General features: G+C 37.4%; 1 protein-coding gene across 2 annotated transcripts in view; it reads right to left on the reverse strand.

The window, feature by feature from the left end:
- The window catches only part of arl5a (ADP-ribosylation factor-like 5A), a 33,928-nt gene that overhangs the window by 5,876 nt on the left and 9,119 nt on the right, over nt 1–18,933 (reverse strand). The window contains exons 3-6 of one of the 2 annotated variants that reach the window (XR_006312191.1): nt 14,851–14,998; nt 10,439–10,522; nt 2,913–3,064; nt 2,117–2,464 (exon numbers count right to left, since the gene is read on the reverse strand). Coding sequence is in view for 1 of the 2 variants with exons in the window: in XM_043694192.1 (XP_043550127.1) it covers nt 2,416–2,464; nt 2,913–3,064; nt 10,439–10,522; nt 14,851–14,998 (433 nt within the window). In the remaining variant the exon portion in view is untranslated. Of the gene's footprint in view, nt 1–486; nt 2,465–2,912; nt 3,065–10,438; nt 10,523–14,850; nt 14,999–18,933 lie in introns of those variants that run through there. The other variant, XM_043694192.1, reaches the window with a different exon arrangement.

Consider the following 18,933-nt stretch of genomic DNA (forward strand, 5'->3'; position numbering starts at 1 on the left):
CATCATACGGGTTCAGTTATATCCCTTAGGAAAGGGTGCCTACCACCAAAATCCAGTTTGGCTAACAGGCCAGACTGATTCCAAAATCCACAATGAAAATAATACTGATAACTGTATACATGGCAGCCTCGATTACCCAAATGTCAATTATTCGAATTTCAGATTATCCAAACAAGATGTCATGCTCCTGTAAAAACGTTATCCAAACAGTTATCCAAACAAAATATTCCCTGCCAGTCTTGTTCGGATAATCAAGGTTACTCTGTATTATATTGTGTTGTCTACCTCTCAAGAAAAAGGAAAATCAAACTACAACGCAGCAAATATTTTGAAAACTCAATTCAAATTGATACCAGAATGCAGATGTCAAAATCATAATATTAGCTTGCATTTCCACAAATATATATTGAATGTGCAACATGAATAAAATGTCATTGGTACATTATTTTTCACCTGTACTGTAAAACAAATTATAGCATATCGGGGTTGGTGAAATCTAATTTTACTCATCATATTGATTGCTTTCACGAAGTCAGATTCACAATATACATCACTGGTTTCACAAATAATTGTAGAAAAAAAAATAAAAATCAGTCTCGCCCTGTGAATTGGAATAGTTATCCCATAAACCATTATCAGTAATGTACTGGTACCAAAGAAAGGCTGATCATTTTACATTTAATGTCTTCTTACCAATCTGGAGATTTTTCATCTAATAAAATGTGCATTGAACACTTGAGAGAAGAATAAATAAGCCTGTAGTACAAGCATTTGCTTTAAAATGTGCTTGTTCCTTCTAGTGCTGAAATTTGAAGATATGCACAAGTTTTTTTTTTTAAATAATATAGTAAATACGCAACATTGCAATTTGGATGCTAGTTACAGATCAGAAAAATAGATCTGCCCATATCAGTCAGGAGAATCGCCACATACAAATATATGTATATATTAGAAACAACATTTCCATTTAGAGTTTAATACAAGATTTCCTATTCAATAACTATGTATCATAACAACATCCCACTACCCAGGCCAAAACAGAACACAAAACTTCTGGGTTCAGGCATTTGGGATTGATCTTTCCACTTTGTCACTGACATCTTTCAGTACTACACATAATTTAGCATCTCAGCCTTCCACACAATTCAAAGCCCTGAAAGAAGATTCTGTGCAAAGTTATATTGGCCACAAATGCTAAAAGCAGTGAATTTCAAGTCTTGATTTCATACCTAGTTGCTATGTACTAGCTTGATACAACTTTAAAAAAAGATCTATCAGATTATAATTGGGACCCGAGGGATATTCTCTATACCAATTCCAATCAACCTGGTACCACAAAATTGCCAAGTGTTTTTAAATTACAAGAAAATAACTTCTGCTGGGAATTCAAATAAAGCTATAAGAAAGCAGGTTAAAACATTACACTAACTTTCATCCCACCTTTGACAGTTTCAATATTGTTCAGATATCCTCAAGTTTCAAATCCGATTTTATTAAAAGAAAAATTTGATTTCAAAATCTAAAAGCACATCTTCACTTTGAAGAAAGTACAGAACAAGATCACCAAGTCCGAAGTGCATTTTCAAATTTTGCAGGATCAAAGTTTCATTGTGCTAAACTGTCATATTCAGTATGAAGGTATGCAAAAGTATTAAAAATTTGCCAAATTCTCTATGATAATTGCACTAATATGTGAAGTAGTGTTTAGGTAAATAATCAAGAAGAGGATTTAAAACCAAATTACTTGTACACCTTTTTCTCAGTTAAACATTGATAATATTTTTAGTGGCTTTAGTATTAATCTTTCTTACATCATGCAATTCATTTCCAAAGCATTCCTATGTAGTTTAGTGAAAATTATATAAAACATTCTGCTTGTTGTTCACTTAAACAACAAAAATGGCTATAATATTTGAGTTTCTTCACAGCATAGCAATGTCATTCATAACCAAATCAAAACAGCAACAGGTAGCTTAGCCAGAACTTGCTGATTCCAGCTGTGAACATTATAACAGTGTTCCATTGAGATCATAGTTTCTTTTATTTAACAAAGTAAATGGCAATTAATATGATGATGTTGAAATACAAATTTACTTCTTCCCCTCCGAATACTTACCAAATATTATAAAACTCTACCCTGAGCAGAATGTGCTGGTTCCAAAAAAATGTGTCAATTAATCACAGCCATCTTTAAAAGAAAAGCTACAAATGATCAATTGAATTTGGAGTCTTGAACTCAATCTTGATCCTTAAGGAAAGTCTTTCCAAACTTGTACTTGAAACAAGTGTGAAAGTAGTAAACTTTATTCAGTCGAAAAAATAAATACCAATAAATCCAGCAAGCATGGAGCTGTTAGCGCTGGAAGAAATATACAGTTTAGAAATTAATGGTCCATGCATCCTCATCCATGGAGGTCATCTGACTTTAAGTCTTGATGTCATCCATTCTAATCCCTGACATAACCTGCAAAGGTAAACAAAGCACTTACTAGAAATATAGTTCAATATGCTTAATTACAGAAAAATAAATTGAGGTTAGTCCCCTCTCTTCCCTCACCCAGAAAGCACATGCACACTACCTTGAACAAAAAAGCAAACTAGATGCATAGGAATACTGCAAAAAGCAAGCTCCTATCCATAGCTAACCCCCATAAAGAAATGATTACAAATAGTTACTTTAGAGTAGTTGAGCACTACTAAAAATGTCAACAGATATCAGACAGATTTTTTTTTACAACTTTGAAAGAGGCCATTCTGCCCATCATGATGTGGGGCAATAAACAGCCATCTATCTTAATACTATTTCCCAACAGTTGCCCATAGCCTATGATGTCCAATCCTAGATTTTAATTCTGTCATATAAGCTTGCAGATAAAAGAAAACACCGAAATAGTACAATTCTAACCACTCACCCTTCTCCTGTTAGAGCACAACAAGCTTGAATATGCCATTGATGGTCTTTAATTGAGGTCAATTTAAGGTATTGAGAAATTTCAGCTACAGTCATGCATTCTTTAACATCTTGTTTGTTGGCAAAGATCAGCAGTCCTGCTTTCTTCAAATCCTGAATTGCAAAACACAAAATATTGTTTTATTCTTAACAGTATATCTTGTTATTTCTACAGACTTGATTTTCAAGTTTTAACTTTTAAGAACAGACCCCAATAAAGACTGAAGTAAAAGCATTGTGAACTACTTTCCTTAAAACTCTGGGCTATCACATGTAAGCTAATATGAAAGAAATACAGTACACTGGTTGCTTCAAGATGTCAATGTGGCAAAGGGAAGAAAAAAGTAGTTTCATTCTTTTATAGACATTCTCTACATTGTATTTTCTTGATTTGGAGACTTCGGTGTTGGACTGGGGTGTATAAAGTTAAAAATCACACAACACCAAGTTATAGTCCAACAAGTTTAATTGGAAGCACTAGCTTTTGGAGCGCCGCTCCTTCATCAGGTGGTTGTGGAGGACACAATTGTAAGACACAGAATTTATAGCAAAAATTCACAGTATAATGTAACTGAAATTATATGTTGAAAAATACCTTGATTGTCTGTTGAGTCTTTCATCTGTTCGAATACCATGATAGTTTCACTTCTTTCATGTGTAAATCACAAAACTTTTTTTTTTAAAAACAGTTGCATTCTCAGGTTAACTGATGTCACATGATTACCTGCCACCATGTATGTGGCAGATACTCATGTGACTCAGCCAATGTTGTCTATCTTATATGTTGCAGGCAAGGATGCCCTGAGGCATGGTACAATGGGGAAACCGAGCAAAGGCTATGGCAACGGATGAATGGGCACCGCACAACAATCTACAGACAGCAGTGTTCCCTCCCAGTTGGGGAACACTTCAGCAGTCCAGGACATTCAACCTCGAACCTTCGGGTGACCATCCTCCAAGGCGGACTTCAGGCCAGACAGCAGCGAAAAGTGGCCGAGCAGAGGCTGATAACTAAATTCCGTACCCAAAGGGAGGGCTCAACCGGGATCTTGGGTTCATGTCACACTACAGGTGACCACCATTGCACTATACACACACACACAGACATTCCTATCACACACGTATACACAGACATGCGCACACCCTTACAGACACACACACTCCCACATGCATCCTCTCAGAGACTTAGACCACTCTACACTCACGCACAAACATATACACTCTCTCTCTCAGACACTCACAACCCCCCACCCCAGACACACACACACACACACTCTCTCTCACACTCAACCCCCCAACCCAGACAGACACACACACACACACAAAGACCCACGTGCACACACATACAGATACGTTTGTGGGGTGAATTTGTACTTGCAGAGTTACATTGTACTTTGCTCAAAAACTGCATGAATTCATGTAAGACTCTGTTATCTCACTTTTTAGATTAGAATCAGTCTGAACATCATGGCACAGCCAGAGAACAGATGGGGCTAACAACTTCAACATATTGTCTCGCTAACACCAATTGTTACAGTTAACCTGAGAATGCAACTTTTAAAACAAAAGTTTTGTGATTTACACATGAAAGAAGTGAAACAATCATGGTGTTCGAACAGATGAAAGACTCAACGAACAAAAGATATTTTTCAACATATAATTTCAGTTACATCACACTGTAAATTTTTGCGATAAATTCTGTGTCTTACAATTGTGTCCTCCACAATCACCTGATGAAGGAGCGGTGCTCCGAAACCTAGTGCTTCCAATTAAACCTGTTGGACTCTCACCTGGTGTTGTGTGATTTGTAACTTTTATTTTCTCAATATTTTAATACTGATCGTAGAACGTCTATTCATATATTCAAAAGTTCGTCTTTACATCAGAACTGCAGATGTAAAATAGCAAAATGGTGTGGCTGAGTAAGGTCGTATTCTCAAAATGAATGCCTAGAATCAAATCCACATTAAGTTCAATACTAAATGTCTGACCAAACTACCAACTTGCATAAAAACATTTTAACATAGAGAAAGCCTATTATATCATCTGCTCTTATAGCTGTTGCATCAATGACATTCACTCCATCACATGGTCAGAAAGACTGATTTCTTTCATATTAGCTCACTGATACACAATGTTCAGCATCATTCATGACTCCTCAGAAGTTATGTTTGGACTGTTGCAGTAAGACCTGGACCATCTCCAAACTTGGGCAAAAAAATTCCAACATTAGCTAAGTGTCAGGTAATGATTACCTTAAGCAAAAAAGAATCAAACCATCACCTTTTCCATTCAATGGTGATATCATCACTGAATCCCCATTAATAATATCATGGGAATTACCATTAACCAGAAACTGAACTCAATTCGTCATTTGATTCTGCAGCTATGAGAGAAGGTCAGAGTCTAGGAACCCGGCAGTGAGCAACTCAGAACATCTCCTGACTCTTCAAACACTGTCTACCATCTGCAAGGCACAAGTGTGATACAATATTTCCCACTAGACTAGATGAATGCAGCCCCAACAACACAACAAGCTTGGAACTATTCAGAGCAAAGCAGCCTTCTTGACTGGCATCACAACCACATTCACTCCCTCACCAGCAACAGCATTTTTACCATCTACAAATGCACAGAAATTCACTAAGACTCCTATGACAGTATCTTCCAAACCTACGATTACTATCATCTAGAAGGACAAAGGCAACAAATACATAGGAACACCACCACCTGCATTTTTCCCTTCAAGCCATTCGCCGTCCTGACTCGGAAATATTATTCCTTCAATTTTGTTCAGTCAAAACTCAGGAACTCCCTCCCAACAGCATCATGGGTGTACCTAAATAAAGTGAACTATAGCAGTTCAAGAAAACAGCTCAGCACCTACACTTCAAGAGCAACCATAAATGGACAGTAAACTCAGGCCCAACCAATGATACCTACATGTTATGAATCAATAAAAACTTTTGTTGGGGGATAATACATACATGGACACCTGGATATGCATCCAAGTACACAAAAATAAAATCTTCATTCAAGAGGCATGTTGAATTAAAATGCAATGCCAATAGCATGTGTTCAATTCACATATCAGCTAAGGTTACCACGGAGGACTCTCCTTCTCAACCACTACCCACGCCGGAGGTGTGGTGTGGTGACCCTCAGTCTAAACCAACACTAGTTGGTTTAATGAGTTGGTTTAATCAGGACCAACACTAGTTGGTCTCTTTAATGAGTGCATGGCCCTATGGTCTGAAGACTATGGCAACTTTACTTTTTAACAATCTCTTGTTCTTTAACAGATTATGTATGTGCTTTCAAGCGCAATGATTTATTCAAAGTTATAGAAAATAAAAATGAATTGCAATATGCATGCATATAAAGCTTAAGATCATAGCTGGCATGTTGTATATATTTTTGCACTACAAGAATGTTGAAGCTAATGTATAGGTTCAGTACAAGTTCACTTGGATTACTGCAGTGTGTGCAGAAATACATAGAAAAAATGGGGCTCTTTACAGAGAATGAAAGTTGGAGTCAGCACAAGGAAAAACTCTGAAACTGTGCAAGTGTGGACACAATAAACAGAAATAGACAAAAAACAGAAAATGCTAGAGAAATTCAGCAGGTTTGGCAGCATTTGTGGAGAGGAAACTGTTCACGTTTCGAGTCTAGTAACCTTTCTTCAGAAGAGTCACAGGACTTGAAGCATTAACTTTTGTTTCTCTCGCTGCATGCTGAGTTTCTCTAGAATTTCTATACTTGTTTGCTTCTGGTCTCCAGCAAGTGCAGTTCTTTGTTCTATTACATAGAAAGGCATTTTCCAGTAACTGAGGATTTGAAAATAAGGCACACACATCACATTTTAAGGTATATGACAAGTCTTTTTAAAACAAAAGGGCTATTCAGCTGAATGACAGCTCATATGGAAGTTAAGCACCAATGTGAATTATTCAGATTAAATAAACTGCTTCCAGTATAATTTCTACATCATTTTATGTGACAACAATTTCCCATGTATCAAGAGCTTCAAAAACAGCAGTACCCTTCGTGAATTGCTTTGATCATATACGTTAAAGAAAGCATGATGGCTGGTACAGTGGGAGGATACTGATATGTTTTTCAAAGATAGGAGGCAGCCAAAGGATCGAACATCTAAAAAATAATGCAGCAGTTTTCATGACAAGAGTTTTTAAAAAACTATACCTTTTCAACATCTTTATCATCATGCATTCAACAGGACCATTCACAAGAAATACCAAAAATAAAGGGAAAATAGCATTTATATTCAGAGTATGACTGTTTGGTTGGCAAGTGAACTGTGACTGGTGGAAGTTTTGCCTTGAGTATGCATCAGTTAATGATGGTTGGCAGTTAACAGCCATGATTTGTTTAAATTTTAAACAAGGCAGAGTGACTGATTTCTCAAAGCAATGCCTTAACTAATGAACCAGAGAATGGAAATCACCCCTGTGTTACACTCAAACAGGCACAGGGCATGCACATGTTCCGTCTGCAAAGAGCAAGACCCTGTATATTCATATACGCCACTTCGCGTATGTACAAATGTGTCACATAGTTAGCCCGAGTGATGATCCTGAACAGGTTGTTAGTACAATTCTTGCACACTCAGGATTTTGTAGTGAATATTCAATTATGGAATCGTATCTAAGGTTGGACATGAGAAGCAAAATCCATCAAGGACCATGTGCTGCTTTAATAAATTAAGAAAACAGCTGTAGGCTGCTGTTCAGATTTTTGATTTTCACAGAATCATAATAAAGTTAGCCTTTAACTGAATCCAAAGATCAACTACATCAATAACCATCAGGTTGAACCCATGACATTCTTTTGACATTCAAAGATAAAATCTGGGTTATCTCCCATGATGGTGCAAATCTAATTTTCTTCTCAGTGAGTTTTTGAATAACAATTAACACATTTATTTCAACCACACTCTCTTTTTCATTTTGAATTACCCAAGCCAATGAAGAGTCATAGAGATGTACATCATGGAAACAAACTATGAGATGGAGGTATCAAACAATCAAATTAATTAAAAGCAATACGACCAAGGTGCAGTGTCAATCCAAAAGGTGCATGTTAAAAAGTTAAAACCTTGTATTCAAGACCATGTTCAGGGATGAAATAAAAACCAGTGGCTCAAGACTTAACATCTCATGAGCATTTGAATTATGGCTTCCAAACAGCATGAAGTTGCAACCTTCCCAAATTCTGTCCTATTCTCTCCCCGCCCCCCATTAAAAAGATAAAACTGCAGAACAACCCTTATTTGTAACCTTGAGCCTTCAGGGGTACATGTTAAAATCTAATACTATTTATAACTATTAAAATAAGACTTATTAATGCCAACACCTATTTAAGGCTGGAGCGAGTTCAGTGTATTTTAGGATCCAGATAATCCATGCCAAAGCAACAAACTTATATAGATTCAAAGTTAAAAATCACACAACACCAAGTTATAGTCCAACAGGTTTAATTAGAAGCACTTCCAATTAAACTGTTGGACTATAACTTGGTGTTGTGTGATTTTTAACTTTGTACACCCCAATCCAACACCGGCATCTCCAAATCATATATAGATTCGTATACAATTAGTAATTTCCACACTTAACACTTCTCTCCATATTTCAGTCTTGTGCTTTCCTAATAATTTCTCCTCTGAACAAAAAAAAACTGAACTCCCAATTGGCTAAATAAAGCAACTTTGAGCTAAAAATATGAATTATAATTTAAATAATGGGCTGTATCAGCTAATATTCAGAAGAGTGAAAAGCCTGTAGATTAAGGTCCACTTCTGGATTAGAGAACAGTGCAGGAACTTGGTTTGCTTTGAATGTTGCACGAAGGGAATGCTGTCATTCTGGGACAAAATTAATCAAAATAAAATGTGAACAGAATTGCCAAAGTAGTATCAGATGAATGCAATAAATATTCATTTTTCAATCAGTCATTCATTTCAGCTGCTGTTTCAGAGATCTCAGAACTTAAAAATTGACAGCTATGTTTACTGACACTATAGTGACTGGTCATGAAGCACCTTAGGACATCCTGAGGAACTAATACAAGATTAAAGAAATTCCTGTAAGGAAGAGGTTACATTTATAATCATCATAGGAAAGATAGTTAATTACCAATAGTATCAATTCTATTCCAACAGAACCAATTTTCTGTGACAAACATTTCCTTTTCATAGGATCGCTACCTTTGCAGCTTATTTTCGACAATTTTATTTTCACTTTCGGTCACCCTCCCTCAACCAATTCTGTACTATGATCTTCACATTCACTTCCTCTTCCCCCACATAAAGATACAATTTTTATCTCTTCATTGAGACAGAAATCTTTACAAGCTCTGGCATAGAGAGGTCTCACCCATGTTATTCAAAACAAAATTCCTCAATTTCTGATCCTCTCCAGTCTGGTGTTCATGGTAAACAACTCGAATACCCTCTTCTTTTGAACTGCCCTTCTGTGTCATTGATTTGATGAAAACCTGGACTTGAAATTGGGCTTTTAAGAATGAAATCAAGAGAACATGACACCCTGATAATATTAATAAACATACACAAAATATCCAATATGGCAGATGATCAAAGCTCAGGCCCATCTAAAACATTAGTGGGGGTACAAGTTGAGTAACTTAGTTTACAGTAGGTTGCTCCTGGTATGTGGATTGAGGGAATTTAGGGACTTGATTGCTATTTGCTACTGCTTGCTTATTTCTCACTACTAAACATTAACTGAATCAAATATCTTTAGATTCATTTGCATTTAGTCAAATAAATGTCAAATTATAGTGACAAAGCCTCATTTCAACTACATATGAATTTGTATGGGTGACAGACAGAAACTGAGGACACTTTCTAATGCAACACTTTTGCATGTGACACAATGGATGTTTTGAGAGTGCAAGACTCACAGACAGATGAATGCAAATTTAAAAGTTAGAAAAATGCTTTTTGAGAAACACTTAAAGGGAACAAGAAAGAAATAATCAGATGGAAAAAAAATGTTCTATCTGTAGATGGAGCACAATTTCAGAATGAAGACATATTACTTTCATTGCATAAAGAGAGATGTATATAATCCATTCCAATTATGACCTTCAGACCAAATTGGGGAACAATTCTAAACTGGACATTTTACTGCTTTAAATAAATAAACAAATTCAACATTCAGTAAATAACCAGAGAAGACTGAACAAGGGAAATACATTGAATTGCGAAGTGCTTGGACTCCTTTAATAATATGTTATTTCCATAACTGATATTAAAAACATCTCATATGTATTGACAGTTTCAGGCATTATTACATAGAAAAATGTATCAAAAAATAAGGCATTTCTATGTGATAATGGAGGAATGTTTAATTTACTTTCTTTACTATTTCCAAGCAATCTACAATTCAAATAAGGAACTTAAGAAAAATTGGACAGTTTAAACAGATAATCAAAATGCTTCCTTACCTCGTGCGCCAACATTTTGTAAAGCTCATCTCTGGTTATTGCTATCCTCTCCCTGTCCATACTGTCTACAACCACGATTACAAACTGAAACACATTAATTAAGAGCAAAAATGAATGCATTGATTTTTCTTTACAATATAATTACACTACTTATAAAACCAACTGTAGAACCCAGCTTAGGGCAGATCTTGCAAGTATACAAAGCTAAGTTCTGAAGCTTCTGAGTCTGCAAAGGACTAACTCAGAAAGGGTGAGATTTTTAATTCATACCCAAATCAAGTGAATGGGTCAATCCTCCAAAAAACATGAATTATATTGGTGATTAATGTTTTATTTTCATAGCAAGGGTAAACTCTCAACAACAACACCAAGGGTAATCAGGGACAGGCAATAAATGCTGGCCAGCCAGCAACACCCACATCCCATAAATAAATAAAACAAGTACATTTAACTGACAGCATGGAAAATTTTATTGCACTACTGTGCAGCTTGGCAGGTGGTTACATGTTAAATGCAGAGTAAGACATTTAAAAACTGCCCAGAAAGTCAAATTTCAGTGATGGGTCACTGATCTCAAAACATTAGTTTTATTTTCTCTCCACAGATGCTGCCACTCGAGGTACTGATACTGCTGAGTTTCTCCAACAATTTCTATTTTAGAATCAAATTTCTTAATGGGTCAGCTGTATGTCTGGCTGATAGGATTAGGATTTAACAAACTAAAATGTTTATTCCACGTATCCAATTGAGTGAGAAGCAGATTAGATGAGTCAAAGACACAACCAAAAGGTTACTGTAATAGCTAGGCTTTCAAATCATGATAAATTGTAATCATAAGATATAGGAGCAGAATTAGGCCATTCAGCTCAAAATCTGCTCTACCATTTGATCATGGCTGATGTTTCTCAATCCCATTCTCCCACCTTCTCCCTCTAACTCTTGATCCCATTACTAATCAAGAACGTATCTATCTCTGTCTTAAATACTTCAATAACTTCCACAGCCCCCTGAAGCAATGAGTTCCATACAGTCACAACCCTCTAGCTGAATAACTTCCTCATCTCAGTTCTAAAAAGAGTAGTTCCTACACCCTGAGGTTTTGCCCCTGGGTCCTAGTTTCTCCAACTACTGAAAACATCTTCTCCACATCCAGGCCACTCTCAGAATAGAAGTTTCAGTAGGATCACCCCCTCACCTTTCCAAACTCCAAGTACAGAACCAGAGTCTTCAACTGTTCCTCAAGTGACAAGTCCTCCATCCCAGGATCATTCTTGTAAACCTCTTTTGGACCCCCTCCAATGCCAGCACATCTTTCTTTAGATACAGGGCCCAAAACTGCTCACAATATTCCAAATGCGGTCTGACCAGAGCCTGAGCAGTACATCTGTTTTTGTAATCTAGTCCTCTTGAAATGAATGCTAACATTGCATTTGCCTTCCTAACTATCAAACTAACCTGCATGTTAAACAAAAGAATTCTGAACTAGGAGTCCTAAGTTTCTCTCGCGCTTTGGATTTCTGAAGCCTTTCCCGATTTAGAAAATAAGTCTATGCCTCTATTCTTCCTACCAAAGCTTTCCTCACACTTGGCCGCATTGTATTCCACCTGTCATTTCTTTGCCCACTTGCAAGCATGCCCAAATCCTTCAGCAGCCTTCCTGTTATGTAAAAACCATCAGTCCTGCATTGACTGCCTCTCCCACCCACCTTCTCATAGTTGTCCCTTTATCAGCTGTGCCTTAAGCTGATTCCTGACTGTTTCCATACTCTGTCTTATTACTTATTCTGGAAACTCTGGGGCAAACCCTGGAGGCTATGCCATTTGTGAAGGTTCATGTGAATTGGATTGCTAGTGATGATGGCAGATTCTTCACAGATGAAGATAGTAGGAAAGGGTCTGTTGTAGTTGTCATGTTTGGGTCCTCATTCCTATCCTTAGTTCTGGACCAGTAAGTTCGGGTTCATGTACAGAGATGTGTATTACTATCTCTGACCAAGTTGATTAGAAATTATCTACAGAAAATATGACAAGCAATGCTGAAGGCACAAATAGGTGTGATCTTAGATGGAATATCATCGCTAACTGAAAAAAATATGTAAAACCAGAACCATTTGGGGTAAATTACACCTGATTTCAAGGAGGATGAGAAACTGCATCTTTGTAAGGGCTGTTTTGGTGCAGTGATAGTGTATCTACCTCTGGACCAGAACATTTGGGTTCAAGTCACCAATAATTTATATGTGAATTTAGGAGGTACAGTTAGCAAGTTTGCAGATGACATTAGAATTGGTGGTCTAGTGGATAGTGAAAAAGATTATTTCAGAATACAATGGGACATTGATCAGATAGGCCAAGGAGTGGCAGATACATTTTAATTTAGATAAACGTGAGGTGTTGCAGTTTGGCAAAACAAACCAAGGCATTATACATTTAATGGTAGGGTCTTGGGGAGTGTTGCTGAACCAAGGGACCTAAAGGTGCAGGTGCATAGTTCCTGGAAAATGGAGTCGCAGGGTGGTGAAGGCAGCATTTGGCATGCTTATCTTCATTGTTCATAACATTGAATAGACGAGTTAGGATGTCATGTTGTGGGCGTATAAGACACTGGTGAGGCCATTTTTGGAATACTGCGTATAATTCTAGTCAACCTTCTATAGGAATGGTGTTGTTATTCTTGATAGGATGCAGAAAGGATTTTCAATGATGTTGCTGGGATTGGAGGGTTTCAACTATCAGGAGAGGCTGAATAGACTGCGGCATTCTTTCCCCTGGCCTGAGGGGTGGCCTTATACAGATTTATAAAATCATGAAGGGCATGGATAGGGTGAATAGTCAGGGTGTTTTTCCTAGAGTAGGGGAGTCCAAAACTAGAGGGCATAGGTATGATGCGAGAGTGGAAAAATTTAAAAAGGACCTCAAGGGCAACGTTTCAGACAGAGAATGGTGAGTTTACGGAATTAGCTGCCAGAGAAAGTGGTGGAGCCAGTTACAATTACAATATTTAAAAGGCATCTGAATGGGCATATAAATAGGAAGGGTTGAGAGGGTTTTGGGCCAAAGACAAGCAAATAGGACTAGGTCTGATTGGGATGTCTGATTGGAATGGGTGAGTTGGACAGATGTTTCCTTTCTATGCTATAAAACTCTTATGAATCTAGAAGTCATACTTTGCCTCAAAAGTCTGTCCTCATATATTTAATGTCTTTATAAAATGGCTCATAAGGTAATGGGGAGAATTTAAGCCAACAAGGACAGAAAAGCATTAAAACAAACAAACAGGAAGGAGGAAAAGAAATTGATGAGAGATATTTAAAACAAAGTGGATAGCAATTGTTCAGAATTGCCCGAAGCGTCAAGTTTCCTGCTCCTCAGATGCTGCTGTGCTTTTCCAGCACCACTCGAATCTAGACAGCAATTGTTCAGAGCAAGGTAGATGTTTGATATACAGGTTTGATTACATAGTGAAACTTTGTTTCATCTGTTTCCCTAGATTTTTTTCAAAGAGGCAAATATTGGATGGAATGAGTAAAAGCTCTTCTTTTAAGACCCACTATAAACTACGAGTGGAAGATAAAAGCATATATATCTTCATTTAGGTAAGTTGGCCAAAACTGTCCACTCAACTCTAGATATGATTTCACCAAAGCCCTACATAAATGCATCCAAATTCCCTTACTGTTATACTCCAGTCTTCTTGCAATAAAGGCTTTCATGGCAATTGCCTTCCTAACTTCTTGCTGTACCTGCATGTTAAATTTTGTGTTTGCCTACCAACCTGTGCACATCTTTTACCTTTTTGTTTTGAAAAAAAGAATTTGATCTGCTTTTTTACAGTTGCCAAAGTGGATTATTCCAAATTTTCCCACATTCTATCCCCTGTCACATTCATGCCCTTTCATTTAATCTGTGAATATTCCTTTGAATTCTGCTTGCAATGTATTTCCCCAACTAGCTTTGTTTGAAAATGTACACAATACGAAGGAAACAAATCAACTAAGAGATCTGGATAGTTTGGAATGCAAGACTGATCAAGAAAAAAAATTGTTATTAATGTAGAATAGTGCAAGATGATATTAATAAGTAAGGGAATTAACTACAATCTGAATCTATACTAAATGGTCCCAGAATAGGACAGATAACACAAGAATGAGATCTGGATGATTTATTGGGTTGGAATATGAGGCAAAAGCATAATAAGGAGACAACAGAAAGACAGATTTATTTAAGATAACTTTCCCATATTCTTAGCAGACACACTGGACTAACAATGGCTTCATTACCTTAAAAAGGTTTGAGGTCATCTGAATGCACAACTTTAATAAAATTCACAGAATATACAATCAAAGAACATCAGACTACACAAGATGTTTTTGGGTTGATATATCAGTAAAAAGCCCCAAATTGAATCTCACCTCTGTATTAGTATAATAGGTATTCCACGATGAACGCAATGACTCCTGACCTCCGATATCCCACATGAGGAAATGTGTATTATTCACCACTATCTCTTCTACGTTGCTGCCTATTGTAGGTGATGTATGTACAACTTCATTCATGGAACTGGAAAGAAAAATACACCATGACAAATAAGCAAGAAACCTGACAATCTTTAAAAAGATACACAAGTCAGAAGTGTGATGGGTGATACTCTCCACTTATCTGAATGCATGCAGCTCCAACAACACTCAAGAATCTTAACACCATCCAGGACAAAGCAGCCTGCTTGATTGGCACCACGTCCATAAGCACCCACTCCTTCCACCACTGATGCTCACTAGTGGGAGTGTGTACTATCTAGAAGATGCACTGCAGAAATTCACCAAAGATTCTTAGACAGCACCTTCCAAACCCATGACCACTTCCGTCTTGAAAGACAAGGGCAGCACATAAATGGCAACATCACCACCTGCAAGTTCTCTTCGCTCACCATCCTGACTTGGAAATATATAGCTGCTCCTTAATTGTCATTAGGTTAAACTTCTGGAATTCCCTGAAGGGCATTGGGCATCAATTTACAGCATATGGAAACTTCACCAAGTTCATCATTACCTTCTCATAGGAAACTAGGGATGGACAATAAATGCTGGCCAGGCAGAGATCCCCTCGTCCACGAGTGAATTTTTTAAAAAAAGTTGTCCATTTGATTTTTCTTTATTTGTTATTGAGATGTGGTGAGATCAGCATTTACTATCCATCCCTAACCACTCTGGAGAAGGCAGAGGTGAGCTGCCTTCTTGAACTGCTGAGTGTTGGTAAACCAACAGTAGTGTTACAGAGTTCCAGGATTTTGACCAGCGATTGTGAAGGAACAACAACATAGCTCCAAGTCAGGATGGAGTGTGGCTTGGAGGGGACTTGAACAGTGATGTTCGCACGCATCTACAGCCCTCCTTCTCCTCGTTGGTACAGGTCACGAGGTTGGAGCATGCTATCGAAAAGCCTTCATGAGTACGTCATTGTCTTACAAATGGAACACACTGCTGCCACTATGTCTCAATGGGTGAGAACTTTGAAGGTGAATAGTATGCCAATCAGGCAGGCTGCTTTTTCCAGAATGGTGTCAAGCTCCTTGGACATTGATGGAGTGTATTCAATTACACTCCTGATTTGCATTTATAGATTGTGGATAGGAGGCAAGTTACTTGCCACATAATTCACAGCCTTTAACCTGATCTTGTAGGTAACAATACTTTATATAGATAGTCCAGTTCCATTTCTGCTGAATGGTGACCTCAATGTTGATAATGAAGGATTCAGCATTGGTAGTGCCATTGAACTTAAAGGGATGATGTCTATTGGAAATTATTATAGGCACTCATGTGGCATGAATGTAATTTACCACTTATCAGTCTAAGCCTTGATGTTATCCAGGTCAAACTGCTCATAGACATGGGCTGTTTCATTGCCTGAGGAGTTGCGAATGGTTCTGAACGTTATGCAATCAGTAGCAAACTTTGCCACGTCAGACCTTATGATTAAGGGAAGGTCATTTAAGAAAGCATCTGAAGATGTTTGGGCTAAAGAGGAATCCTGAGGAATACCTGAAGAGATGATTGATCTTCAACTACCAAAACCATCTTGCTGTGTGCTAGGTATGATTCCAACTAGTGGGGTTTACCAGAATCCCATTGACTCCAATTCTTTTCAGGTTCCTTTAGCCACACCTGATTAAATGCTACCTCATTATCGAGACAGTCACTCCCATATTACTTCTGGACTTTTAACCCTTTTGTGCATATTTGGACCAAGGCTGCAATGAAATCAGGAGTTGAATGGTCTAGGCAGAAACCAAAATGAGAATAAGTGAAATAAAACAAAGAACTGCAAATGCAGGTTATGTGAAATAAGAACAGAAATTTCTGGAGAAACTCAGCACATCGGGCAGCATCTGTGGGAAAGAAGCAGAGTTAACGTTTTGAATCCAGTAACTTGATCAAAAGTAACTGGACTCAAAACATTAACTCTGCTTTCTCTCCACAGATGTTGTCAAACCTGCTAAGTTCTCCAGCAAATCAGCGAGCAGGTTATTCTTTGGCCACTGCTTTATAGTACTGTGGACAACATCAATTTACTGATGGTTGAAAGTGAAGTGTGGACTGACCATGCAGTAATTAGTTGGCTTTTATTTGTTGCGCTTTTTGTAATCAAGATGTATTAGCAGAACTTCCACATTGCTGTTGTAGCTGTACTAGAATGGCTGAGTCCAGGGCATGCAAGTTCTGGGGCACAAGTCATCAGTACTATTGCCAGATTGCTCTCATGACCCTTTTGTAGTACCAATACCTTCAGCTATTCCTTGACATCACATGCAGTGAATCAATTGGTTGAAAAGTGGCATCTGTGATGCTGAAGCCCTCAGGAAAAGGCAGAAACAGATCATTCACTTAGTCCTTCTGGCTTTCGCTACCGCTCAGTCAAAATCCCGGACTTCCCCCTCCTCCCAGTATCGTGGGTGTTTTTACTCAATTTGACTGCAGCAATTTAAGGCAATAGCTCACCAACAACTTTTGCAATGAAAATTAGAGATGAACAATAAATGCTGGCCAAATCAGTGATGACCTATGAACAAATAAAAGCTATATATAGAGCTGATGGGCTGTGGTAAGCACTTATTATTTACACAATTTTGCCAAATCCCAAGATTATTTCCAATAAGTCCTAAGGTATTTTTAAAAATTGTTACATGTACATAGATCTTCCTTCAGAACTACAAAAGGAAACATGAAAATCTGTCAACTTTGTTTTGCAAAGCAAGACAATCAGAAAGTAACAAGCTGAAGTGCAGAAATAGACGATTTTTCCCTAACAGTCCAAGTTGACCAAGATCTCTTAACAAGCAATATTAACTTTTGGATTGTGAACATTATTTGAGGTAGTCAGTTCTATTGTCTATCCTACTGTACAGTTTGCTTCAGTTTATATGAGCCTGTACAGGAGAAGTCAAAACATGTATGTAGTATATTTCCACAAGAACTAAAATGTTTTTGCACAACTTCAAAAGTTCAGCAAAAAGACTTTAGCCACTCATTGTACAAACCAGTGTGAAAAATGGGCAAATACGACATTATACCAAAATTGACAAAGGGTCATATCCGAAATGTAGTGCTCAATCTAATTTTTCTTGAGGCGTGTATGAAACTCGAAGAGGTCTGAGCGGCACACTACATCCATTGAACCGAAGTAAATTTGCAATTCTTTTCCCCTGCCGTTTAACTATGACAAGCATGCATTTATTATTTTACTTTTTTTTTTAGGAATTCTAGTTACAAACAGCAATTTTTCCAGTGTTAACTATTACAAGTGTGCATTTATATTATTTTGCAGTTACAGGTTATTCTGCTCATCATTAGGTGTTATGAGTGGTTGAAATCTAATATGTGCAAAGTAATGCAAGAAGAAAAATAAGCAAATGAGAGAAAGCTTCAGATGGGAAGTATTTCCCATTCTTTTAAATCAGATAAAATTATTTCACCATCAACTCAGCCAAAAACCAAGTATTACTACAAAGCTATCAAGCTGAAAAGAAAACAGGCAAGATGAGTACCAGATAAGTATCTCATTCAACAACTATATTCATGTCACAGAGAATGCTGGCAAATACTATTCAAACGTCATGGAATGAGAGCACGTTTGCCAAAGATCAGGTAATCCAATCTAGCTACAAGCACAGTGGATCTTATTTGACCACGTAAACAATATTGGTGTAATTCTATGAATGCAATAGGATTATTGCTTTCAATAAAGAGCCCATGACGCAGTTTATCATTCTATACTACTCCCACACCCTTCTAAAAACATTTTCCTTGCACAATTCCATCCTGTGAGAATGATCACTTGCTGCCTGGAAAGCAGATTGATCATCTTGTTCCCTGGAATAACTGAGTAACCATGGGAGAAGCAACAACTCATTTTATTACTTTTTCTTCACCCATCCTATTTAAAAAGGAAACCAAGTGCACTCATGAACTTGATTAAAAATCAGGAACTCATCTAAT

This window comes from Chiloscyllium plagiosum, chromosome 7, assembly GCF_004010195.1.
Source record: "Chiloscyllium plagiosum isolate BGI_BamShark_2017 chromosome 7, ASM401019v2, whole genome shotgun sequence".
Taxonomy (NCBI): domain Eukaryota; kingdom Metazoa; phylum Chordata; class Chondrichthyes; order Orectolobiformes; family Hemiscylliidae; genus Chiloscyllium; species Chiloscyllium plagiosum.